The following is a 26,929-nucleotide window of genomic DNA, read 5'->3' as shown; positions in this document are numbered from 1 at the left end:
GGTCTTTATGGATTACCTGCAAATTACCATCTCCCCACGTGTTCCCTCCTCCTTCCCCCTGTGCCAATTAGTCTAATCATAAGTTTTAAAAACTTCCTGCAAACTTTTTCCTCCTGTGTTTTCAAGCCATTGTCTCCTTAAACATAGTTGCTTGTTCCCTTTTCTTAAAAGGGCACTCTGTTCCTGTGGTTCTGCAAAGTACTTTTCATGCCCAAGCTTGTGAAGAATTATTTAAACACCTATGTATCAGTGGAACCCCAAAGATACGATTGCATACTGGCCTTCTACTTGTTCAGCTCTGTGGAGGAGAAAGATGGTGGGGTCAGTTTCTCTCAAACGTACTGCAGGAATTATACAATTCAGAGCAACTTCTCATATTCCCACAAGACAGGTAAGGTATAAGTCTATATTAGTACATTACCTGTGGATCACTTAAATAATTCCCTTGTTCATAACTTAACATTGGAATTGACAAAACGTGACTGAAGGATTGTTATTGTTTGAGAAACCCACAACAATTTATTGTCATTTAGACAATCATTCTGTCACCCAATGAGCCCTCCCCACCCAGGAATAGGAATCATGAAAAATCAAGGAAACCTAGGGGATTGAAATATAAACAGATTTAACAGAATAAGACTAGATAATTATCATTAATAACACTAAGGAACCAATATTGATCCTGATACTAATACAAAAGATACAAAGACTATACTCAGCCAATTCTATCAGTAGGAAGCTGTGCACTCCCAGCAGTGGACAGCAAATGTCAGACACTGTGAGCGCTACGGCTTTGGGAGGAAGGGAAGGCCTCGGGGGTCCGGCACTGGGGCAAGAAGTCTTCTGGATCACCACCATCAAGTGAGAGACAGAGCACTTCGCAGCAAACTTTCTAATTTCTATTGAATGTGACGTTCATGGTATGAAATAATCCTGTTGGCCAGCTTGGATCAAGTGCTCAGGTCTCATTCCTCCTCAGCTCTGTAACTGGCGAGCTCGAAAACACTGAGACCTTGAAACCCAAATACAGTAGCTGGCTATAGAGTAAATATTGTCACAAATTCAGACACTAGAGTCTTCTAAAAGTACAGTCTTCCCAAGTATTAGAAGAGAAATTAGTCCTGTGTTGCTCAAATCAGGACAAGGATAGTCATCCATCTATTCCATTGATTTAAGAAATAGTCCCCAAAAAGCACTGCAAATTATAAATGTCTGATTGCCATTATTTATTACACTTATTTGGTGCTTGCACCACAATAAGTTGCAATTTTTCCTTACTTGGAGATCTTTGCATACCTGGCAGGATTGCATGCCCGTGTCAAAAATTGCCGCCTTCTTTATCAGGCTTAAATGCACCCTCATAATAGACCTGCTCTTCTAATGCATTTGGAGGTAGGATTGCAACTGGAAAGCACACTAATAGGATTTAATACAAAATATTTCTCTGAGAAGAGAGCAAACAAGCATAGAGTTGAGCACTGAATGTTAGATGTGTTGATTATTTCAGGTTATTGTTTAAGGTCTTTGATATTCTAAACATTAGCATTTTATTTTAATCAAACATTTGCTGTTCTGTGGCTTTCTGCCTTCTTTGCACAGCAACATTCATATATTCATAATTTTTAAAAATGAATTCATTCAAGGATATAACAATACATAGATTTAATTCTCTATCCCGGCTATTCAATATATCATATCTAATAGGAAAAAAAACGGATGAGATCTTGTTTCAGATGTACAAAGCGGAATGCTCTGCTGACCTCTTGAGGGTGAAAGAGAAAATGTTCATGCTAAAATACTGCATTATCCTTACAACAATAGAATGTGAAGTCCAGTTCATTTGCTGGGCCACAGTACTGCTTTCTGTAGCAATCTGTCTCAGGTGAAAGCCTGGGGCAATATTGTTCGATAAGGGGTGTTTTAGAATATTACTGGATCTGAAAAAGAAAAAAAGTCTTAAATATGTAAATTTTATTTTTAGGGTCTTCATGTTGCTTTCATGCATTGGCCAAAGATCGCTTAGCAACAGTGGTGTTTTAGAAAGTTTACTTAATCTCCTGGATAACCTGCTGTCACCACTGCAACCTCACTTACCTGTGCACAGAAGAACTGAAGGTAGCCCTCTAATTTGGGAAACTATGTTTTCATATTTATTATAAGCTAGAAAATTGAGAGACTAGCTTACAATTTTTTTTGTGTATTAAAAGAAGAAATTGCTTGTTTACTATATTTCCAATACACAGTTGTCTTTTAAAATGTGCTGAAACTTCTTGTTCTTTTGGAGCTAAAAGAGATTCCTCCCCCTACTCCCCCTGTTTCAACCTGAGCAAAATCTATTTGCTTGCTTTTAATTCACCTAGGAAGCTTTAAAGTTTCAACAAAGTGAGGGGAACATCCAATGTGTAAGACAGCTCTAGTGACTCTAGTGAATAGCTTTGGAATTTAGCGTTTTAGAAAGAACTGACCCTTTTTTGCTCATGAGATCCTTTCTAAGTTTCAAGCTTTTGAGGTGAAATGCGGTTATGAAGACAAGTTTGTTAGGTGTATATGCATAGTTTCTGCAAATTACATGGTTTTTTTAATCAGGAGGCATTTACATTTTTTTTGACCCTAAAAAAATTACTGAAATTATATTCTCCAAACCTAATTTTCTTGTGAGTGTTTTCTTAATTACCCGAAGTTTGAAGAAAATGCTTGCTTTTAAAAACATCAAAGTCTAGGCTACTTCATTTATTATGTACATGTAACAGAGCATTGTAGAAGATATGTTATTTAAAATTCTTAACATTGTGAAGTTGATAAATGCCAGCTGAGACACTGTCCTTAGTTTTTACCCTGTCTTCTGATGTAAACAAGCCTACAGCTGGTGCCAGAAGCTGTCCTATGGCTTCCCATGGGTCTACTGTGTACTTTCTCTGTCGTGGCCATATCCTGCTGTAGTCTCTAACTAGTTTGAGGCAAACCCAAGCTCACATCTCCTACCTCTGTTTGCACTCTCCCCACAGCTGCCAATTCCTTTCATAGCTCTTGCCTTACTAGTTGTCCTCACGGAGGACTTTAGGAAGCAGAAGTAACTGATACTTCAGAGCTTTATTTGCTGGTCTTCCAGCTTCCTTCCTCCTGGACAGTACAGGTGAGTACTAGGGCATTATTATGTGTGGTGGAAGCATCAGGTACGGCAGAAGAAATTCCTATTTGAGAACTATCACACATAACTATGGGTCAAAGGGGTGAAAACTTACTGGGGAAAAAGTCTGAAAACAAAGGACAATCAGAGCAAGAGGCGAGTGTTGTGGATAGAAAGAAGTAAAATTTGAGGCAGAGGGGGGAAAAAAGGGATAAGCCAAAGACACTTGGAGGGAGGGAGAGAAGGTGAAAACTTTGTGGGTTTTTTTAAGAGCTAAAAGGAAAAGAAATGCATTTGTTTAAACAGAATTATGAAAAGGTATATACTTTGCTGTGCAGCAGCCTCCTTTCTTTTTATTCTGCAACCAAAAAGGGGTGTAGCGGTCACCAGCGCTACTCATTTCTCTTCTTGTGATTTAGTCTGCAGTTCCTGTTCAGATCCTGTTATAGGGAAGCCTCCTGCTCCTCTGCCTGCCTTTTGCCAGTGTGGGCAGGAAACGAGTTAAGAGTCAGGGCCTGCATCCTATTGCTTGGGCTTCCAGCAGCTACATGTGATTTTGGACAAGTCATTTCTGTGCTTAGTGTTCTTGTTTGTCTGGAATGAATAATACTATGAGTTAATTAAAACTTTTTTGAGGTTAGTGCATGAAAAGTGCAGTGTAGTTTAATGTGGCTCAGCACAGTGCACAGGTATGAAAATGTGCGTGTAATCTCTAGTACTAATGACTTTATTGATATTATATAATAGTATGCCATTTGCATAATGACTGTGATTAAGTGGTCATTATTTGTAGGTTTCTGGTTGTTATTAAGCACTCTTGAGTTCACTTTAGAACTGTTCATTTAGATTTGCTCATGCACACACAGATTTTCTTGCATGATGTGTAAGATGGTTTTTTTTCCTTTCTGCCTGTACAAAAATACTGCATTTAATAAGTGAGACTGAAATAGGCATTAGCCAGTCATTAGTGCTGCCAGCATGCTTCATCTAGTTTGAATTCAGTCTCGAATCTTCCTGCATCTTATTCAAATAGCTACATGAAAATACACTAACAAAGCGGTAAAAATGAAGGTATTTGGGTGCATGGTTATAACTGCCTTGTTGAAGCCCTGGTTGATGAAGGAATTTCACACTGTGGAATTTGAGACATCTAATTTATGTGCTTTAATGTGAGCAGCTGTCATTCTGCATTGGGTATTTAGGAAATCTAGAAGTACAATGTTTGACTTTGTTTTAAAAAACTGCTGATTAATTTTTAGCTTTAACAGTAGAGGTGAAGCTTTTGACTTCTGACTTCATCAGTCTAAAAGAACTGTGGCGTTTTCATGAGTTCTATACAGAATGTTTGATTTCTTCCCTCATTTATGAGTACTCAGACCCTTTATCCTCATTTAAAAAGAAAAACAACAGAGTGCGGAATCTTTGCAGCCTAGTGAAATGTGTGACATCTAATGCCTTTTGTGATTTCTTTAAAACTAGTTTCCTATGGCTTCAAAACTTTATTAAAGCATTCAAATCTATTTATTTTGAAGGAGTTTTAGACATTCCCATGATCAGCTGGGTTGTAATGCTGGTGTCTAGACTACTGGATTACGTAGCTACTGTTGAGGATGAAGCAGCCACAGCCAAGAAACCTCTGAATGGAAAAGAGAGGGAACGATTTTTGACAGGTATGTAACACTTACTATCGAAACTTACTTATATGGGTATTGGTTTGGGGACTGTTCAAATACTTCAAATGTATTTTCAATTCAATTGAAAAAAGATAAAAACAGACGTGAACATTTTATTTGTACTGTTGTCTGCTTCTGTCCCCTTCTCCTTAGAAATATGACCTCTTTAATTTTTTTAAAGTAAACAGTACAGGATTGATTTTAGTTTGTAAAATGTTTGTATATTATCCTGTGACATGGGGACATGGCAAGTGAGAGTATGCTGTGTTGAGACATTTTGTATTGTGAGAAAGGGCAACGGTACGACTTCATACTGCTTTGGTATTTGTATTCAGTATTTTTAAATGCATTTTTATGTCTGTTTATTTTTATTAGTATTTAAGTGGATTAGCTATGGTTTTCTTTGAAGATCTTTTCTAAAAATGAAAACTGTAAAGCTTTTGTATTATGGAACCTGTACAGGTATTTTTAGTTAGGACAGTCTTGCTTACCTCCTTATGTGTTATAAAAATATTGAATACAAGATGATACCACTGCGTTTTAAAATTATACAAAAATATTACCATCAGCGGTGATAGGTGCATAACACTAAGAGTTAGATTTTGCTTGTTTCTTTAGTATTTAGTGTATGGAGATGCTAACCATTGCTGCAACGAAATGCTTTTTAATTAAGTGGGGGTTAATAAGATGGATTAATACCTGCTTTTTTTTTTTTTTTTTTTCTATTTCCATTAGGAAACCAGTGGAGTTTTATAAATAATAGCCTTCACACTCAGAATCTGAGCAGATCTACTAAAGGCAACAGTAGCCTAGATAGACTGTATTCCCGAAAGATCAGAAAACAGCTTGTGCATCATAAACAGGTGACTTCCAGCACGGTAGTGGCTATTTTCACAGAAGTGTATCTCATTTACAGTATATCTCGTTTCCTGAAAGAACAGCTTTGGCCTTGGGACTCATTCAGCCTTGCTTTTGCATAGTTCTGGTTCTGTAGCTAAAGGCTGCCTAACTACTTTGACATTCATCTCAAACCGTGGGGCATGGGATCTGCAGGAAGAACAGATGTTGGCATGTACTGTTGCGCTCTGTGGCCCATACTGGACAATAAATATAATTTACTTTCTAGATAAATCTCAGTGCAAGCACCTAACCTGTGATTTAAAAGTTGGTAATTTTTAAGACACAAAATTTTCATTTCTGAATGCAACCATGCAGGTTTTATGACCCTGGACGTGTATGTCTTGAGCCTCTCTAAAAATACTGTTTCTTCTTAAAACTGCATCTGTTCTGGGTCTGCTAGTAGCCCCTTATGGTGTCTTAGTTAAAATTGTATATAAACTGTATTTTAAAAACTCAAGTTACAGTTTGAACTGAAGATTACTATCATATGAACATACTGATCCTTTTAACATCTTATTGCTTAAATTTTCATTTTTTCCTATTAACATTTTCTTTTAGCAACTTAACTTATTAAAAGCAAAACAGAAGGCTTTGGTGGAACAGATGGAAAAAGAGAAAATACAAAGCAACAAAGGATCATCATACAAACTTTTAGTAGAACAGGCAAAACTAAAGCAGGCTACTTCAAAGGTATGATGCTCTGAAATTGTAACTGACTTCTTGTCCTTTGTGTGAAGAGACCTGTTCCTGCAAAGTCATTTTTGTCCTACGTTGACCTTATTTTAAAAAGTTGTTTCATCATGGCTTCTATCAAGGAGATTCTGATGCTGAAAACAGCAGCCATCTGGAAATTTCTTGTACCGTGAAAAATAGTTTATCCTTCTACAGGGTTTTTTTAGGTAGTAATGGCCAAAATCACTAGTAATCTTGTAGCCTTGGGAATGCCAGTCATATCTTTAAACTTTGGATGACACATACCAATAAGAACAAGCGATAGGACAAGAGGAAATGGCCTCAAGTTACACCAGGGTAGGTTTAGACTGGATATTAGGAAAAATTTCTTCTCAGAAAGGGTCATCAAGCATTGGAACAGGCTGCCCAGGGAAGTGGTGGAGTCACCATACCTGGAGGTATTTAGAAGATGGGTAGACGTGGTGCTTAGGGACATGGTTTAGTGGTGGTTTTGTCAGTGGTAGGTTGATGGTTGGACTTGATGATCTTCAAGGTCCCTTCCAACCTAGACAATTCTATGATTCTATGAAATGTAAAATATTTTATATGGCGAACTTTTATGCATGATACTGTTCTGGATGCTCTCCTGGTTGAGTAATCAGAAAATAATCATGGCAATGACTGTCTCCCTGAACTAATAAATAGGACTTTTGAGAACATTTTGTGAGCTTTCTCAGGAGCTTCTTAATTTCATAAAAGTACTTACCACATAAGTTGTGGCATCTTGCAGTAAGCCCCACATACTGAGAGTGGATTTGGTAGTTAAAGGATTATTTTGATTATGAGATGAGGTGCTGAAATTTAGGGATTTCTGGAGATGGCAACATGGACTTTACAGGGAACACAAAAAAAAAAAAAAAGTGTAAATCTTTCTAGCTACTTAAGTATCTCTTTAAGTATGTGCTCTCTAGTTCCAGAAGTAGAAATGTCTGTTAGGATGACTGAATATAGATGTGTGGAAAGAGGTTGTAGAATGTTGGACCTTAAAGACAATCTAAAGGGAAATCTTACAACAACTATCAGTAATTATGGGGGGGAAAAAAAAACAACAACAAACAAACAAACAAACAAAAAAACCACCCTAAATAAACCACCCCAAACCAAAACAAGAAACAATTTAAACAGCAGCATGAAAATAAAGCCCTAAATTTTCACTAACTCTACTTGTCATGAGCTGTTCTTTCCTGCACTATCTTCTGCTTTATTCCAGCAGGTTATATTGAGGGGCTACTCCACTGGTGGCCCCCTTGAGACATCTTTCAATATGCTGTCCAGCTATATAAGTTTCACTTCATAGCAGCCACGTTGCATCAAAAACGCATGTTGAAATAAAGAGTTTCCCCCTTGCAGTATCTTAACATGTAGTTATGTTATTACTGTACACTTGTTAGTTGCATTTCATGCAGTTTTTACTACTTCGCTTACTAATCACTTTGTTACCACAAGCTGTGAGTAACTTAAAACATTGATTACATTTAGGAGAAAGCTGAAACCTTACAGTTCTTTCTCTGATCTACTTCAGTAGCTACTACTTAAATGAGATTGTGAGAGGCATTTGTGTTATCTAATTTTAGACTGCTCGTGTAGCTGATACAATGAACTGAGCTGCTAAATGTGTGCCCTTGGTGGATGGGAGGAATTAATAAAAGCACCTTGCTTCCTCCATTGAATTTGTAGACACTCTGTTAAAAAGATTGTAATTTAGAGCCCTGATCAAGTATCAGACTAGTTCAATTTATGGTGGCTAATGGCCACTTTGTACCCTGGAAGTATTAAGGAAGTTAGAAAATATTGGTGATTTATCTAATGTGAAGAACTGAGAAATCATCATTCTTGTAAGGCTAAATTTCCATATTAGCTATTTTTATACATGGCTTGCTTCATGGTAACCATAGTTTATATGCAGGTGTGGAAATATGAAAGAAACTTCTGAAATACATGTTTGCAGTATGTTTTATGGCAAACATAAAGGCTTAATTGGCACTTGTGCGGAACTGGATAATTTGGTTATGATTCTGTCACCTGAGATAACATGCTGCCAAGACAAATTTCTGTCGATAAAGCCTTAATTCCCTTCCAGATTCTCATGTATTCTTAGTCATCTTTTTTTTTTCCTTTAAAAGTTTTATTGTTATTGCTGCCTCAGATTTTCACTGGGAAAAAACTTAGAGGTTAGTTTTAAAATGTGACTGTTGTTTCAAATTTAATTTCTGCAGCACTTCAAGGACTTAATACGTTTACGTCGGACTGCAGAATGGCCTCGTTCTACTTTAGATACAGAAGTATCAACAACAAAGGAAACTCCGGATATTGAACCACTTCCATTTACATTGGCACATGAACGTTGTATTTCTGTAGTGCAGAAGCTGGCACTCTTTCTCTTGTCCATGGACTTTACTTGTCATGCAGATTTACTTCTATTTGTTTGTAAGGTAAACAGAGTATGGAACATCACTCTAGTTGCAATGGAGACCACATTAAATTAGCTTTCTATTACTGCTTTTTTGCTGGCTTGATGGTAAAAATTAGCTGCAGCATTAAAATAGTAGCACTAGTAATTTCTAGTGAGGTAGTTTTTCTGATCTGTCATCTTGTGTGATATGATGGCTTCAAAATCACACAGAAAAAGTAACTTTTTAAAAAATATTTTCATATAATTACACTTGTAAAATTCTAAAATTAAAGCTAGTAAAAATTTATTTACTTTAAGCAAAATCTAATAGTCACCGAAATTAAAGCTATTACGTATTTTCACAGTGTTAAATATGAATAGGCATATGTTCTTTTTTTATAGGTTCTTGCTAGAATTGCAAATGCTACAAGACCAACAATTCATTTATGTGAGATTGTAAATGAGACTCAGTTGGAAAGATTATTGCTGCTTCTTGTTGGAACTGACTTTAACAGAGGAGACATCTCTTGGGGAGGAGCGTGGGCTCAGTATTCTCTGACTTGTATGCTGCAGGATATTCTAGCAGGTTTGTTTTAAGTTCAGATTTTTTAGAATGTACACTACACTTGAAACTTTCTTCCTTTAATGTTTTAGGGGTTTATTTTATTAATTGTGTTAGAATCTGCTGACGCTATTAAGATTAGTAAAAAAAAAAAAAACCAAAGCAAATGAACAAAACCAAAAAAACCAACCCCGACCATAAAATTGAGATTACTGTGTAAAAAAATGCAATTTAAAATTGTAATTACAGTCAATCCTGAATTAGTGACTTGTGCATTGAAAAGTTAATATTCATGTGACCCTGATTATTTGAAAATTATTCAGAACTCCCATTGAAGAAGTAACCGTTAGAAAATTTAGAGTTAGATGAAGACAGAGCATTGGCCTGGACACTGGGATGATAATTTGTAACTGGAATAAAACTTGAAATAAAGTTGTCTGCTTAATCTAATACGTAGGAGAGTTGTTGGCACCTATAGCAGCTGAAGCTATGGAAGAAAGTGCTTTGGGAGAAGATGCTGGAGCTTCGGCTGTGGATTCTGATGACTCTCTCCAGCAGTCCACAGTTCAGTTAGTGGAAACAATAGATGAGCCTTTGACACATGACATCACAGGTAAATTATTTCATAATCTTGATGTAGATATGTATACTGAAAAAAAGTAAAAATACCCTTTGCTGTTTCTCATCTACCAAAATATCAGTAAAGGATTTTTGGTGATAGGTTGATTGGTTTCTGAAAATATAGGCAAAATATGAGCAATTCTTCAACTTAGTTTTACATCTGATCAGTAAAAAATGGTTATTTTTCTGATTGCTTAAGGCAACTTGATTACATTCATTATCTTTTTCCACTAAGAGCTGTAATAGTAAAAGCCTTAAAATTATGCATTATGTGTATGATGTATCCATGTTTTATAATTTGTACTTGGTAGTATTAATAGTCTCTTAATCATTCAAAGGTGCTCCACCTCTGTCATCTTTGGAAAAAGATAAGGACATTGACCTTGAATTACTGCAAGACCTGATGGAAGTTGATATTGATCCTTTGGATATTGATTTGGAAAAAGATCCCCTTGCGGCCAAAGTCTTCAAGGTATGACACACCTGAGTTTTCAGGATAACCTTTACATGTGAAATAGTAAAATCCTTTTTCTCTTACACTTCTTCATTAGTGGTATTTGATGTCTTAGACCTTAGCTTTTTATAAAGGTTTAATGCAGAACGACAGGAAAGAATGTAGAAATGATTGTGTTCACATCTTAGATGTATTCATATCTCAGTTGATCACAAAATATTTTGGTTTTGCATGAAAATATCTGCATAAACAATGTTTATAACATATTAAAGACAACAAAAGCATAATATAAAAGAAAAATAAGATCTAGTCTTGTCCTTTTTTTCTTGAGTAGAGTGCCATTTGCTTCTGCAATTGATCTTAAGAGTTAATAGTCCTGATACTGTGTTTAAAAAAAAAAAAAAAGTAGTCAGCAGTATCTAGTGCTCAGTCCAGTTTCAGACTATGAAGAGAAGCAACTAACTTTAAAGCTTATTTCACTGTGGAACAAGAAAAGTATTAAATGCTTTCATACTTGAAATAGAAGCTAAACATATCAGAGGTAGTAAAATTACATTTAGATGTAATAGTATATCATCAAGGTGTATTAAAAAACAAAAATATATTGGTTGTAAAGAAACACAACTGTTCATAATAAAGTGTTGAGTCTCTCTTCTCTCTCCCTAAGGATGACACTCTGATTTGGAGTTTTCTCACGCTTCTCACTATTGACTTAAACCTTCACCCTCATTTAAAGTAACCTAAATTATCTTTCTTACCGGTTGCTCAGACAACACTACATTTTTTGTTATTTTCTACATTCCCTGATACGTCCTTCCACTGATTACCTATTATGTAAAATTTTTTCTTTAAATCTCACCCTACCAAAATATTCCACTTATTGCTTAATTTTTGCATAACTGATGTTTCCCTCCTTCTTTATTCTGCTGGCATTTCATTTGGCAGTATTCCTTAGTCCACTTTCTCCACAGGTATCTTCATGATCTTGTTTCCTGATTGGATGTCCTTTAAAAAACAGCCATAAAAACACTTCTTCATTCTTAATCCTTCTTAAGATTTGCTTCTGTATCTGTAAAATGACAGTTGATATTGGATCTTGCCATTAAAAAGACAAGCATACACAAATCACCTTCATGCAGCCTTACATTACTTTTTTTTTTTTCTTGTGATCCATATGCTTTCTAAGTGTCTTAAATTATGACACTTGAGTAGAGATTATTCAGCTCTTTCTTTTGCAGAGCCCAGTACAAATAAGCCCTGAGCCTCACTGAGGCTTTAAGGTACATTAATGGTACAGTTAATAATATAGTCTTTTGTCTTGATAAATAACTTCTCAAAATATCTGTGTGATACTCCACTTCCAAATTTACAATGTGGTACAGATGTGTGAATAAAAACTGATAATAACGTTTTCAAATTGTCTTCTTGAATCTTTGAGGCAGCTAACTACATTGCTGGATTCTATCACTAAGGATTCAGTAGCTTACACTGCAATAAAAATGGAAACAAAATTTTCTAAAACTATTGGATCAAATCTTTTGGTTTTAGTTTTCTGTAACTTCAGTGTTTGTTGTTAGTCATTACAAATTTTATTTTTGTACTTGGACAATCTAAAGAGTTGCTGTTTACTTTTTTCTTGTTGTTTTGTTTGTCTTTTAAGCCTATAAGCAGCACCTGGTACGATTACTGGGGTGCTGATTATGGCACCTACAATTACAATCCTTACATTGGAGGTGTTGGAATTCCAGTTGCAAAACCACCAGTAACTACAGAGAAAAATGGATCACAAACTGTGAGCGTATCAGTCTCTCAGGGTAAGCAATGAACTAAAGTTCTGTTCAGGGTCTCTTTTTTGTCATACTGTATTCAACCCTTTGCATATCAAATTATGTTAACAATCTCCACATGCGTTAAGTGGAAAGAATTAAATTTTCTATGTGCCACAGTTTTTCTGTGGTAAACAAGAGAATTTTGTGTGAGGTTTATATTTAAAACAGCCTAACATTGCAGAAAATCTTATTTCCTAATATTTTTGAACACACACTTATAGGCAGTTTTAAATCATTCCTGTTTATTCAAGAAATTTTGGAAGCTCTTCTCCAGTTGGCCGATATTTTGGATAGTTGACTCTACCCTAAGGAATGAGGTGGCGCACTTGTTTAGATTGGAGGAGTACTGCTCAGTTGGGGTGATTGAGCTTTCCCCTGCCACACTGGGGAAAAACACTTTTTTGGTTCTTGTTGGAGACCTATTACCTTAGGAAATCCAAGCTTAAGCATATGCAGATTTAGTCATGTGTGATATTAAAGTGTCTGTGAATATAAATATGTATGTTTCATAGAAATATAGTATTTTATTAGCTACATATTTCACATCTATAAGAAACATGTTCAGTTCAGAGTATAAGTTTCTACATTCCGCTTCCACCATATATAAAAAATAAATCTTCCTGTTAGTGACACTGAGATTTTTTTCATTTTAATGTGGACTGTATATCTATATTGCTTGCACAGGAAGTTAGAGTAAGTAGTTATGTGTCTTTGATATAATTCAGTTTTATCCTGTTTGTTGCCTTGTGTAGCTTTAGATGCACGTCTAGAAGTTGGGCTTGAACAGCAGGCTGAGCTGATGCTGAAAATGATGTCCACCCTGGAGGCTGATTCTATTCTACAAGCATTAACAAACACATCTCCTACATGTAACTACATGTTGTCAAATCATTCTCTTCACATGGTGCTTTGAAATTTGAACTATTTTTTTCTGCGGTCCCTTAGCAGCTTAGAAATGAATTTTCTTGTTAGGCTGAGCTTTAGAGATATTTCTTTATTCAGCTTTTTTAATTATGTGTACACATAAATTTAAGATGTTTTGTGAAATTGTTCAAATATGCAGGATTCCTTTTCCAGTGCATAATAGTACAATGGAGGAATTGTTTTCATTTTCTGATCTAGGTGAAAATGAACATTAAGGTTCCTATTTTTGTGAAGCTTCATTCTTTGATTCAGTATGAAATTTCAGCTGTTTGAAAGCTGCTTTGCACTTGATAGTTTCACCTATTCAGTGATGAAAGTGAAAATATTTGAATACAATTTTGAACTCGCCTGTTCAGTAAGCTTTATGATATAAAACCACTTATAATGCTGATTTACTTTTGAACATATTCTTAGTTAGTTGCACTGCCCATCTCGTTAAGGTGTGCTTCTTTGTAGCTCTTCGGGTACCTTAATATGCGTACAGTAATTAGTTGAATATCTGATAATGGAGTAGGTTAAGTCATATCCTCAGACTTTATTTTCTGGAAGTTGATTATTGACTACGCTAGTTTTACCATAACGTATGAAGAGATGTTCCAATTCTTTGTCTCACCATAGTGTTACCAGGACACTCCAATAATATGTTTGGCAAGAACTGTGAAAATGTATTTCTGTGAGTTCACTTTCCAAACAGTTTTTTTGTGAAGGTGGAGATGTCTGACATTCAAGTATGCCTTTCACAGTATGGTAGTCAATAGTCTAACTTAGCTGAACACTACATTGAAGATGCTCTTGTAAATTATAAAATAAGTGTCTTTTCCTTAAGTATAAAATACAAGGAAATAAATACGAAGTACTTTTACAAAACTTTTACAAAATAATTCAGGGGGGGCTGGTACTTTTTGTTTTGTTTTTCAGTAACCCAGTCTCCTAGTGGAACAGATGACTCATTGCTAAGAGGATTACATGCTGCTAACCAAAATACCCAGTTAATTGTACAGTTGTCATCTATACCTATGCTGAGCGCATGCTTCAACAAACTCTTTTCCATGCTACAAGTCCACCATGTCCAGGTATAGAATTATGAACTTTGAAATGTTTTGATAGTATTTCTCTCTAAATTTAGAAAGTTTTCTAACATTTCTTACAACTTAACATAACAGGTTACTTGCATCCTATGTGCTTTATTGCTTATGAAGTTGTCATGGACAACAGTACCAACAACGTAATAGACAAACTGCTGAAAGCTTTTGTCAAATAGGACATTTTGTGTTACAGTGAAAAAGCGGGTATACATTTTCATATTTAAAAACAAGTTATTACGTTCGCTGAAAGGTAGTTGTTAGCTTATTAGTGAAGAGTGGTGCTAAGTGTGCAGTCTTCTTCTGTGGAGGTTTTCAAAACCCAGCTGGGTAAACTCCTGAGCAACCCAATCTGACACCTTAGTTGGGCCTTCTTCGAGCAGAAGCTTGGACTGGATAATCTCCAAAAGTTACTTCCAACTTGAATTATCTAGTGATCCTAAATCATAAAACTAGAAATACGCTTTTAAAAAAGTCATTTGTTTAGCAATGCTTTTCTTGATACATACAAAGGAATGCTGTGTATGCTATATATGAGCGGTTACATGCTTGCCTACCCGTTCATATTTTAATTGGGTGGCTGACTTCATCCCTTGAAGGTTCTTTAAATACCTCATCCAAAATACAGCTTGTGGGGTAAAGGACCTTGGTGCTTCCCCAAAATATCTAAATAGTTATTTTCCTCGAGGAAATTATTCAGAGTGAGCATCAGTGTGTCTCTGATAGTAAAGGAGGTTTCCCAGTAATTAAATTGGCCTTTTGAATCATTTCGGTTGACTGGTAAACATCACTTCACTTTATTGTGACATTCCAAAAGCTTACATGCAAATCAGTATTGCAGATGTAAGGTTGTGATACAGGCATTTCTGAGCAGTGTGTAAAGCTGGGTTTTTTTTAACATAAGTTTGAAGGAACGTCTTAAGAGAAACTTAACTGTATTTAGAAGGAATCAGTTATGCTACTTATGCTGAATTTGCTTTGAATATTATGTGTATCAGAATCTTCAAATATAGTAAAGGAGAGAGAGTGTGTGTGTGTTTGTGTGTTATCAGTGAAACAGTAGCACTTGAGAATTTAGATAAGGCTTTTAAAATCAAAACAGATAACCTTTTATGCTCTGAAGTTCTGGAAGAACACTTGAGTTTAATCTGATAATGTTGGATTTTTTTTCCTTTTTTCAGCTTGAATCCCTTTTACAGTTATGGCTCACATTAAGCCTAAATTCCAGCTCCTCTGGAAGTAAAGATAGTGGCGCTGATATTTTCCTTTATAACGCTAACCGAATACCTGTCATTTCCTTGAACCAAGGTAAAATACACTAAATATTGGACATTAATTTTCAAGAGCTGTAAGATAAGTTTGTTTTTTTTTTCTTTTTTAAGTACTCAATTTTTGCTAGTAAGCAAAAAGTATCAAAATAAGTACTCTTGATAAGATCAATGTCGGGATAATTTCTGTGTTCTTATTAAAGAGCTCTTGGGCTCATTATCTTCTCAACATGAAAAATGGGTAGCTAGTATGTAATTAAGAGCTCATTTCTTGAATTTGCATAATGTCTTCAGAAATTAAATTGTACAAATTTTGGTTCTTAAGTCATCATTAATCTCAAGAGGACTTTTTAAAAGACACTTCTTAGTCTCAGGTGAACTGTGCATCTGTACATACTTCTCTGACAAATTTCTTCTCCTTGTATACCATCCTGTGATCCCTTTATTATCAAGGGAGTTGGTGTGGAGGGAAGCCGTGTAACTTTTTGGCATCAGACTACTAATCTAGTACAAAGACACGTCGAATTATTTTTTTTCTGTAAAGCAATTTGTATAGTTTAAAAAAACTGTGATATCTTGTGGTGGTAGTTCAAAACATTAATGCCTGCTATAATGAACCTGTTACGCTGACTTCCATGAGAGAATATTGAAACCAGGAGTTTCTTTGCATTGTTTTCTCTGAGATGTCAGGGCACTGCAGAAAGTTCGGTGGGCCAGTTCCTGTGAAGTGTTGGTTAGGTTTCTTTTCCTAATTTCCTGGAACAATAGTTGTCAAAACAAAGTAAATACAACAATAATAATAACAACAATAATAATAAATATAGCACCTTACAGTAAAAATAAGACATTTATAGCGATACTCTGAAAATTAAAGCTTGAAAACCCATGTTTTTCTTGACAGCTTCAGTAACTAGTTTCCTGTCAGTTCTGGCATGGTATCCTAATACCTTACTGCGGACGTGGTGCCTTGTGCTTCATAGCCTAACTCTCATGACAAATATGCAGCTTAATGGTAAGTTGTGGGTGGTTTTGTTTTGTTTTGGTTTGTTTGGTTTTTTTTTACCTGTTCTAGTGGCATATAGATGAGTGTTAATTCCCACCCAAAAAGACTACCAGAATTTTCCCATTGTCACATAAGAACTTCTGTTGGTTCTCCATAACTTCAGGCTTTTCAAGAGTGGGCTCCTTGAATTGCTTGTTCCATGGAAACTGAAACCCTAGTGGTAAAAGAAAATGTTTTTATAAGTAGGTTGGCAATGTCTTCTAAAAATGAATTTTAGGACTGGCTGGACTGAATTTTAGGATGCTTGGGGATTAGTTTTGCGCTATTGGAAGAGGTAACAGGGAGGAAGGATTAAGGCGCTGTGAGAGGTTCATGTTTTTCTGATGCGGTAGGAATATTTTCGTAAATATGCAGGCGCTAGTCATTGCTTATGTTAAGCTATCTGAAAATAAGCCCCTAGAAGCTGAATCTATTAAAAAAGAAATCTAGCTCTTTAATTTAATTTAATTGCATTTCCTTATGTACACCAGATTATCTCACATTCTGTATATTGCTCTGTAACACACTAGAAACAATCTCCTTTTGTGAATGAGATTTTGCCACAAGACTGGTAGAAATTAAAGGATATAATTTCTAAATGAAGAAATTAAGCTTCTAAATGGCTTACTGTCATAGGGCAGCTATCATGAGGAATGCTTTTGTGGCCTCGTCCTCAAGGCTAAAGAAGGTATCACATAGGAAGAACTTGCAGACTGGAATCTCATAGAACCTACATGTTAGACCACGTCAGAGCTCTGTTAAATTCTGTTTTAACTCCAAACAAATGATTAAAGATAGTAATTACAGAAGAAACTCAGAGCCACCTGAAGATTGCACTTCTGTGAAGCAATTTGCCATCCTGTGATGACGCAGCTGTTCTCCATGGTTTTCCTCAAAGATGCTTATGCATCCTTTTTTCATTTGTGCCGTTTCAAATCGTTCTCCTTGGGATGCACTTTTTTCTTCAGGTTTTCACTTTCTGTCTCTTTTCCATGATGTTGTTTAGAGATCAGTATCACAAAACTCTGCTGAAATTTTTGCTATTAGGTGAAGCAGTAGAGCTGTGAATAAATTAATGAAAGAGACTTAATTGATATTCTCAAACTGAGACCTCCATCTGAGAATAGAACGTGGCCTGACCTGTAGGATGACAATGCCCACAGTTAACACCCATGTGTATTTTCAACACTCCAATTCAAAACTGTAGACTAGCAATTTCCAAAAATTATGCTGCGTGCACCACTGAGACCATGTGTGAATCTCTTCCAAGTGGTATGAGGCTCAGTGTTTGTGCTCTGACACTGACAGATGGGCAGCTCTGTGTTTGCAGGAGTTTCTCAGGCAACGGCCTGAGATCAGTAAGTGACCGTGTGGATGAAAAGCTGCTCAGCACCAACGACTATGACTCATTGCAGGTGCACTTCCGCATATGAATGTGGCTGTGGATTTTTGTGTATATAGGATTGTGAGCCCAAGGTTGGGGTTGGGTTGGAAAGAGTTGGAGATGCAAGCTTGCTAGAGGGTAAAGAAAAGGGTTGAAGGTGTGTCTCCTTTTATACGCGTGTACAGATATATATCCATTAAATGCCCCCTTTCCCATACTGACTGATAGAACCATGAGCTCAGTAAATTTGAGCGCCCATCACATAACTTCTGTGCTAGGATTCCTCAGCAGCTAATAATTCAAGATAATATTCTGTCTCAATGACACTGAGTTGTCACATTTAAGAAGTGAAATAATCTTTGTTCAGTTCTTGATGATTGAAGGTGGGATCCATCAGAGCACTTCTCCAATCAATAATTTTGGTTTCCGTGTGCTTTAGTTCAGAACTGGGACTAATAATAGTCTCTTAAGCCATTACAGACAGTGTCTCACAGGAGTTCTCATCAACTTAAAATTTTCAAGATCATGCTTTCCAGAAGAGATAGGGTTTTGCTTCTTTTAAATACATACAGCTAGTAGAAAGAGAACAATTTAAAGTCAAGTTGTTCCTGAGGCTGGTGAAATGTAAGTGACATGTCAGCTGTCTTTGGAATCAAGTTTCTCTTGTATGCTTTTTAATTCTGTAATATTTTAAGCTATGAAGTACAAATTGTTCATATATCTTCACTGTATTGACAGGTTATGGTTGGGTCTTTGGTGTGTTGGTTTTGGTTTGTTTTGTTTTTTTTTTTAAACCACTAAGATGTCAATTGCAGTTCATTGGGAATAACTTAGGTTAGTCTTGCTAGATATGTGGGGTTATAAAACAAGGTTCTTTCCCCTTTTAATACCCAAAATACAACAAGCCCCCAAATGTGGTCATTTGCAGAATACCTTCACTGATGAAAAAAAAAAACCACCACCACCAAAAATATTTTATTCACATGACTGCAGGTTTAATAAACCTCTTCAGATGCAATAAGCCTTTTAAATAAGCAGAAAGGCACCTTTTAAAGAAGGCACCTCTTCTTGACATAGTCTTCATTAGATAATCATATTTGCTGTTTCAGAAACTGAAAAATACCTTAGAGATGTAGCCACTTGTAGATGACTCACTAAATTCTTTTTGCAGGTGGACATTTTAGCACTGAGAAAATCCTACTATCGCTATTTTTCTAAACCGTCAGATCTCAGAGCCTTCTCAGAGAACCTCCTTCTTAAGTTTGCTTTAGTTAGTTGAAATTCATTATTGCCACTTGATACATAGGTTCACATTCAACAATTCTGTTTTCCCCAGTCTTTCATTTAAAAAGAAGAAAAGAAATGAAAGGGGGGAGAAAAGGAAAAAAAGACACTGTTTTTTTGTATTATTCCATCCATTTTAGATAAGGGTCTTGCCCTATTTGCATTTTATGGCTAGTCTCTTTGAATGTACTTTTAACTTCTGAACTACTGTCCTCTGAAGTTTTGATCACCATTTCTTCAAGAGATCAATGAATTAGAAGATCTTGTAATGAGAAATGAGGTGGTTCTAGAGATATCATCCTGATGTTATTTTCAAAGCTGTTTCTTACTGATTTTTCCAAAATCCCACATCTCTCTAGTAGGAACCAAAGCTTTCTAGTTGGTTTTTTTTTTATTTTCCCCCCCCCCCCACCTAGTGTAGGACAGATTCTTTTTTGGAACTGTCCTATGTTGGGATTTCATGAGCAACCACTGTCTATGGCAGGTCAGTTCATAGTCAGAAAAATTTTATTTAATTATGCCATTATGTGCTGCTAAATGTTTTCAGAATGAGAGTCCAGGCAGCGTAACTTTGTGCTTCAGAAACTCTTACCTGAGGAATGCAAGATACCTTTCGGGGATAAACCCAATACCCGTGGCCATTTCTTTTCAGAACGACAACCTTAATTAGTTACAAGATCCAGGGACAAATTTTGCAAGGATGGTGTTTAAAATCAGTATTTGATGGGTGACATCTTGAACCATGTAATGCCATGTAAAGGAAGGTGGGTAGAAGCAAATCTACAGTGACACCTGGCTTAGAAAAATTTCTCGGAGCTCCAGTTGCTCTAGAGTAAACAGCTGTCATCTGTCGAATAGTTCTCATGATGCATTTACTCATCTGTTCCTTTAACAAGAACTATTCGTGCTCTCCCTATGTGCCCTTTTGCTTATGTTATTGTTATCGCCACAAATACTGTTTGAGAACAGTGTTTTGAGCAGATAATGTAGATGCATCATGAAATCTGAGTTAGAATGTCAAACAAAACATGTCAGACTACAAATACAGCGTAGACAAAGTGGATTTTTACATTGTAGTGATATGTCCAGCTGTAAATAGCAAATATAAAAATAAAATAGCATAGGAAGTAATGAAGATGGATTCATTCAGTTATGGCATCAACCCTATCATGAAACAGTAGAAAACCTATGGAGCCTTCTAGTGCTGGAAGGAAATGAGTTGAAGGTTAACATGTGGACTTGGCTGCTGCTTGGCAAGAGGAGATGGGCTGGGACTGTCAATTCTGGGGAAGTTCTAACGTAACATCTACTTGTATTAATATGCAAAGTCTTCACAAATAGCCAGATTTAATTAAGTAGTTACACTACAGGCAAGTGAAAGTGAACACAGGAGGAAAAAGCTGGAGTTTTTAAAATAATGTTACCTTCAAAGAAACACCAAGTGAACAAATTAAATGACTTGAAGCTACACCTCAAATGTTCACCTGTTCAGAAAAATGCAAGCATACATATTCTAAAAGCTGTAGTCTCAATGGAGATTTTGTTTTGTTTTATTTTTTAAAAAAGAACATTGAATAGCAGTATTGTTTGTCATGCTAATCATTACAGACTTCATAGGTGATTCAGGGTCTCTGAAGAAAATTAAATACCTTATTTCTATGAAGGTACCGTTCAGGAATGCAGGAAAGCACAAAAGTATGTCCCTTTTTCATATAAAAATATAAAAATTTTGGGTGACTTTTACCCTTATTTTAAAATTAATTTGGATACTCAGTACTTGTGAACAAACTCAAGTGACATCTAGCTCAAAACTGAAGTCATACACAAAGTCTGAATGATGCAGTTACACTGAAACAATGAAAAGTTACAGAAAACAGAATAACCAAATTCAGAGTAACTTCACATTTCTATTAGTTCTGTCAGCTGCAGTTGAATGTAATTTTAGTGATAGAGATTTGTCTTAAATTTCAAAGTAGTTTGTAAGTGGAACTTTTTAAAAAAAAAAACAAACAAAACAAAATTAAGTAATATGACAGGTCTAAGTATACATGCTTAGCTACGAGCTTAGCAAGTTAGTGTTCTTAATGGCCTGAGTGGCATCTTTATTTTTAACTTGTATCATGATATAACGCAGAAACACGCCCCAAAACCAACAAAAAAAAAAAAACAAAAAAAAAAGCCCCAACAACAACCTACATACCTAGTTTTCTTTTTTCTTTCTTTAGGGAAAATTGGTGTATTGTACATTTTATTTAAGTAATGTTCAGGCATGCAGATTCAGCAGGGGAAAGTAAACCTGATCAGTTCACCTAGACTGGCGTTTTCAAGGCACATCCTGCAATGGAAGGCTTCTCTGTTGTTCTGAAGTGTTCAGTTTTTCTTTTAGGGAACCTGTGAAATGGTGTGCTTACTTTTTACAGACTTCTCCCCCACCCTGACAAGACCTAGCCTTTTCATCCTTTGCACTATCAAAAGTAAACTAGAGCAGGCTTATTGTCTACAATACAATGGAACTGGAATGCTGTGGGGTGCTTTCTTGCTTTTATTCAACTCCAGCTATTGCCATGCCATCAGCCATAGCCATACAGGCTTGTTCCACTACTAATGTTGATAAATCAATGCAAAACGGTTTGTATAGCTATGCAAGAAATACTCTCAGTGTTAGTTTTCTGCATTCATCTAAAGCAAGAAACCCGTTTACAGTTTGAGAATAAAATGGCATTTGATAAGAGGAAAACTTACTGTAAATTATCTCCTCCTTCCATCTTCCTGTAAGGATTTCTTCTCATAGCAAGTGTATTTCCAATGTTATTTTTCTTTCGTTGCTCTGAAAGCTTTTCAACTGAGATGGAACAGTCAGGGTTTAATTCTGGTGTGTGGTTTTTGTTTTTGTTTTTTTTTTTTTTTAATTCTCTTTTGACGGAGACATTTTCCTCCTGGTTGGGATCTTTAGTTTAACTTTCCTTAGTTTAAGAGAATTATTATGAATGATGAAGAATCTGATAAACAGAATGACTAGTAAGTAGTTCGGGATTTGTTTGTTTTAACAGCCTCCCTAATTAAGAATGTTATCTTGGGATAGGAGGGGATGCCAGCCAAGCTCTGGTACCAGAGCATCATTTCTTCTTGATTTCATCTTTTGTATATGATGAGACAGTCTGAAAGAGATCACATCTTCAGCACATAATAACCTGTAACTTCATTTGGATGCGTGTAATATTATTAGAATATGTATTTTTGTTCAGTAGGTAGCTATGCTTTTCTCAAGTTGTGTTTTGAACTGATTCAGTATACTGCTACTGAATGAGTAAGACTTCACATTTAATAAAACTCATTTGTTTGATCATTGAAGGGTGTATTTTAATTCTAATTCTGGTTCTCAAAGTTCTTATCTGTTAAGCTCCTGACAGTTTTAGAGAATGATGAGAATTCTCTGAATGTGCCAAGGACAAAAATATGTTGATTGTTTACAGGATAATAGAAAATGTGGTCTCTGTCTGACAAACTAACAAATGCGCTTAAGCCTTATTAAAGTGTTGGACTAGCAAAGAGAACCAAATAAAAATGTCTCTATATATTGCTTCTACACTCAAAACTGTAGTCCAGAGTAAGCAGCTTTCGTTACCTGATTTTGCTGAGAACATTGACACATCATGAAATACATATAAGCAATGTGCAGTATAAATGTTTGATTTAAACTTCATACTTAAGATTACAGATTTAATTTTTATGTCTTTATTTTTAAGCTGGTCCAAGCAGTGCCATTGGAGCTCAGGAAAGTACTGCCCAATTGTTGGTGTCAGATCCAAACCTCATTCATGTGTTAGTGAAATTTCTTTCCGGCACTAATCCTCATGGAACAAATCAACACAGTCCACAGGTAACTAGCAATTAAAACAAGAGAAAAACTCTTCTTAATGGAATTTCAATACACTTGTCATGAATATGAGTTATTCATATTATGTATTATTCATGTATTATATCCTTGGCTTGTTTCTCCTTTTTTTTTTTTTTTTTTTTTTTTTTTTTTTGTTATAGTCTTAGTTGGTTCTGATGAGCAACCACAGGGAAGTTCATGTTGCTGATAACGATCTGAGTAGTGATCATAGGTTTTTACAACTATCTGAGGACTTGCCACAGAGAATGCCATGTGATACATCAGTGAATGTGTTCCATGTTAGGATTCCTTAGTTGCATGCATGAAAACAGTAATAGATTTCAGTTAGTTTCCTGAGCTCTTGTTGTGTTGGGATAAAAATGCCAATGAGATTAAGTTTAAATATCTAAAAATTCTAGAATTTAAAATTATGCTTTTATTTTCTGCCTGTTTTCTGAATTCATGTGGTGTCTACTGTTTCTCCTAATTTCAACTGATGTTTTTTTGCTTTTTGCAGTCCTCAAAACATCTGTGAACAGTGATTAAAAAAATCCAAGTTAACTTAATTGTATGTAGTATTTGACAGGAATCTCAGAAACACGTAGTTTAAGAGTCAGAAAACACCTGGTATTACCAGTATTTTCCAGAACATTTTCCAGAAAATATATAGTCTTTTCCAGATCTTAAACATTGCTCAGTGCCATTAATTTATAGCACTTATATGTAAATATGTAGTTTGTGGAAAAGCATTCAGATTAGCACAGAAACGTTTTCTGTGTGAAGCGTAGTTTGCACTGTTGAAAAGATAAAGTCTCAAGCTGCAAAACGAATCTTAGGCAAAGAACTGAATTGTTTGCTTTTTACTCATGGCTAGTATTAGAAAAACACGTAGAAATTGATATAAATAGTTCTGTGAAAACCTTGTAAAGTTTTTCAGAAAGCAAATTAAGCTATGTAATAATTTTTCGTTCTCAGAAAACATTGTTGTTAGATACCTCTTCATGTTCTTGAAGACATTGCAGTTTTATATAATACTTATTAAAACGCCTTTCCCTCTAGGTTGGACCAACAGCGACACAAGCTATGCAAGAATTTCTTACTCGATTACAAGTGCACCTTTCTTCAACTTGTCCTCAGATGTTCAGTGAATTTCTATTGAAATTAATACATATACTTTCCACAGAAAGGTAAATCTCAACTATTTTTTTTCCTTTCATGTCCTCTTTGTCTTTAATATCTGCACGATATTAAAGTGAATCACAACTAAGATGTGTATGTCCCACATTGTCACACTGTGAAGTTATATAAGGGCGGAGATCTTGGCTGTTGCTGCAACAGTGCCAGCAGGGTCTGGGCTGCTTCTGGCACATGGAAGAGTGCAACTGGAATCGACACATAGCCGTCTGTGTGTGAGGGACAGTGAATAGAAGCACTAAACAGTTGGTTGGACTGATTTTATCTAGAGCTAAAATACAAGCCTTGTTAAAGTAATCCCTAAAATAAGGGCACTGTTGATGAGCTTCCCCATTTTAAAGAGAAAACATATTCTGAGAGGCCTGAATTAATGAAAGATTCTAGAAATTATTCGTAGACTGTGAAAATAATACGGATGGCCTTTATAACATGGTAGGAGGAAATACGGGATTGCATAATCCTATTGATGTAATATGCATGTTTATTGCTTTGTCTTTTTTTTCGCTCTTCTCCTCACCCGACAGTGGAAAACCTCTGCCTTTCTCTCCTGCTGGGGCCTGTTGATGTCTCCCCAGTAGTGTAGAGAAGGAGTGCCACTGGCCAGGGGAGAGATAAGAGCTTATGGCTTGTCTTCTACAGCTCTGCTTTTTCAAGGCTAGGTCAATGGGCACAAGACTGTTATGTGTAAAGCAGTACACCAGAAATGTGCCAATTGTTTTGTCTGAAACGGTAATTCCTCATGTACTTATTTCTGGTATTGCTGTTCTGCTCATTCCCAGACATAGGCTTCATATAATTAGGGATGAGCTTCCTCGGTTTCTGGCTTCCCAGTAGGTGGCACTTTGGTGTTATCTATTCTTTAATCATACAGACAACAGTTTTGGCCTTCTCCAAGAGATTTTACCTTAGTAATTTAAATTGAACAAGTGGAGTTTACCAGGTTAAATTGACAATCAATCACTTACACGAGAAATGTCATAATGCAATAAAATCATTAATTTACAGTGAATCTTGGAATGTGTGCCTGCATTTGAAATACTTGAAATAAGCTGATGAGACCACTGAAAGGATAGTTTTTGAAATGTGTTAGGGGTGTTTTTGAGGCAAACCGAAGGTGGGACTGAAATGTCATAAAACGGACAAAGCACCAGAAAAGGGTTTATTTCTAAAGCCTCAGGTAATTATTGAAGTATACCATGTCTGATCAAAACATAAGACTGGTTGTGAAGAAAAGCAGTATTTTACTATTAGAACTAATTAAATGCCATATATTTTCTTCAGGGCTGTTTCTATGAACTGTTTTGTTCTGTGCTTAAATTTAAAAGTTATAGTAAGATTAATCAATGTTAAAAGATACAGAGAAATATGTCAAAAATCAGTGACTAATTCACACACTTCAAGATTTGGCACCAGTTTTATTTTAAATATACTGATTCAACAGATTCATTTTGTAGTCCACCGGTATGTGTGTAAAAGTAGTTGGGAAAATAAACTTATCCCTAAAAGAGATCCTTCAAGCAATCTGCAAGCACCAACCTGTGATAGTTTGAGTACCTTCTTGTGCTTTTATGTATCGTTACAACTGAACAGGACTGTATTCCAAGCCACCTACAAAATTAACTGAATGATTAAAAAAAGATCCTAGACTTTTTCAAAGGAGACGTTAATCCTTAGTGGTTTCAGGAAAGCGATAGGATGAGCAGGTTCTGCAGGCTGTGTAATGACCTGTGTATTAAAAAGTTATGAGTGCTTGACTCATGTGAAAGATCAGATTGTGCTTCAACATGCATTTCTGAAAATGGCTGGATTCTTATTTATTGAAAGTCGGGTGTTCTTTTTGGTTCTTAAAAATCAAGCCCAAAAAAAACCTCAAACAACAACCAAGCCTGTTTAACTTGTTAACATTGAACAATGAAATATCTTTTCTTTTTTTCTTTTTTTTTTCTCCTTTCAGGGGTGCTTTCCAGACGGGCCAGGGACCCTTGGATGCACAAGTGAAACTCTTGGAATTTACTCTGGAACAGAATTTTGAAGTTGTATCAGTTAGCACTATTTCTGCAGTAATTGAGTCTATAACCTTCCTTGTGCATCATTACATTACATGTTCGGACAAAGTGATGTCTCGCAGTGGCTCAGACAGCTCTGTGGGTGCTCGAGCGTGTTTTGGAGGGCTTTTTGCCAATATTATCCGTCCAGGTGATGCCAAAGCAGTTTGTGGAGAAATGACAAGGGATCAACTTATGTTTGATTTGTTAAAGTTGGTCAACATTTTAGTTCAACTGCCGCTTTCCAGTAACCGAGAGTATAGTGCCCGTGTTCCAGTAGCAAGCAGTACGACAGACAGTGTGTCTGATGAAGAAAAGGTTTCAGGAGGCAAAGATGGCAATGGAAGCAACCCTAATACTCAAGGATCAACTGCATATGTGGCAGACTTGGTGTTAGCCAACCAACAAATTATGAGCCAGATTTTGTCTGCACTTGGCCAGTGTAACAGCAGCGCTATGGCAATGATTATTGGTAGGTATTTTGGAAATAAAACGGAACATGTTTTGGGGTGGTAAAACACTTTAAACTTCTACAAACT

The 26,929-nt window shown here is 35.9% G+C and overlaps 1 protein-coding gene across 1 annotated transcript in view; it reads left to right on the top strand.

Annotated features, from left to right (window-relative positions):
- BIRC6 (baculoviral IAP repeat containing 6) overlaps positions 1 to 26,929 on the top strand; it is a gene marked incomplete at its 5' end in the record, with an annotated part of 189,395 nt that overhangs the window by 65,600 nt on the left and 96,866 nt on the right. Inside the window, 17 exon segments of the mRNA XM_082481945.1 lie at positions 172 to 391; positions 1,982 to 2,115; positions 4,660 to 4,797; positions 5,536 to 5,663; positions 6,259 to 6,390; positions 8,649 to 8,864; positions 9,227 to 9,410; positions 9,844 to 9,999; positions 10,346 to 10,479; positions 12,122 to 12,275; positions 13,043 to 13,159; positions 14,133 to 14,287; positions 15,478 to 15,604; positions 16,466 to 16,576; positions 23,021 to 23,154; positions 24,211 to 24,338; positions 26,300 to 26,862. Coding sequence (XP_082338071.1) covers positions 172 to 391; positions 1,982 to 2,115; positions 4,660 to 4,797; positions 5,536 to 5,663; positions 6,259 to 6,390; positions 8,649 to 8,864; positions 9,227 to 9,410; positions 9,844 to 9,999; positions 10,346 to 10,479; positions 12,122 to 12,275; positions 13,043 to 13,159; positions 14,133 to 14,287; positions 15,478 to 15,604; positions 16,466 to 16,576; positions 23,021 to 23,154; positions 24,211 to 24,338; positions 26,300 to 26,862 — 2,931 coding nt within the window.

The sequence above is a fragment of the Vanellus vanellus genome, assembly GCF_965231255.1.
Source record: "Vanellus vanellus genome assembly, chromosome: 3".
Lineage (NCBI taxonomy): Eukaryota > Metazoa > Chordata > Aves > Charadriiformes > Charadriidae > Vanellus > Vanellus vanellus.
This window is presented reverse-complemented; position numbering and strand designations above follow the sequence as displayed.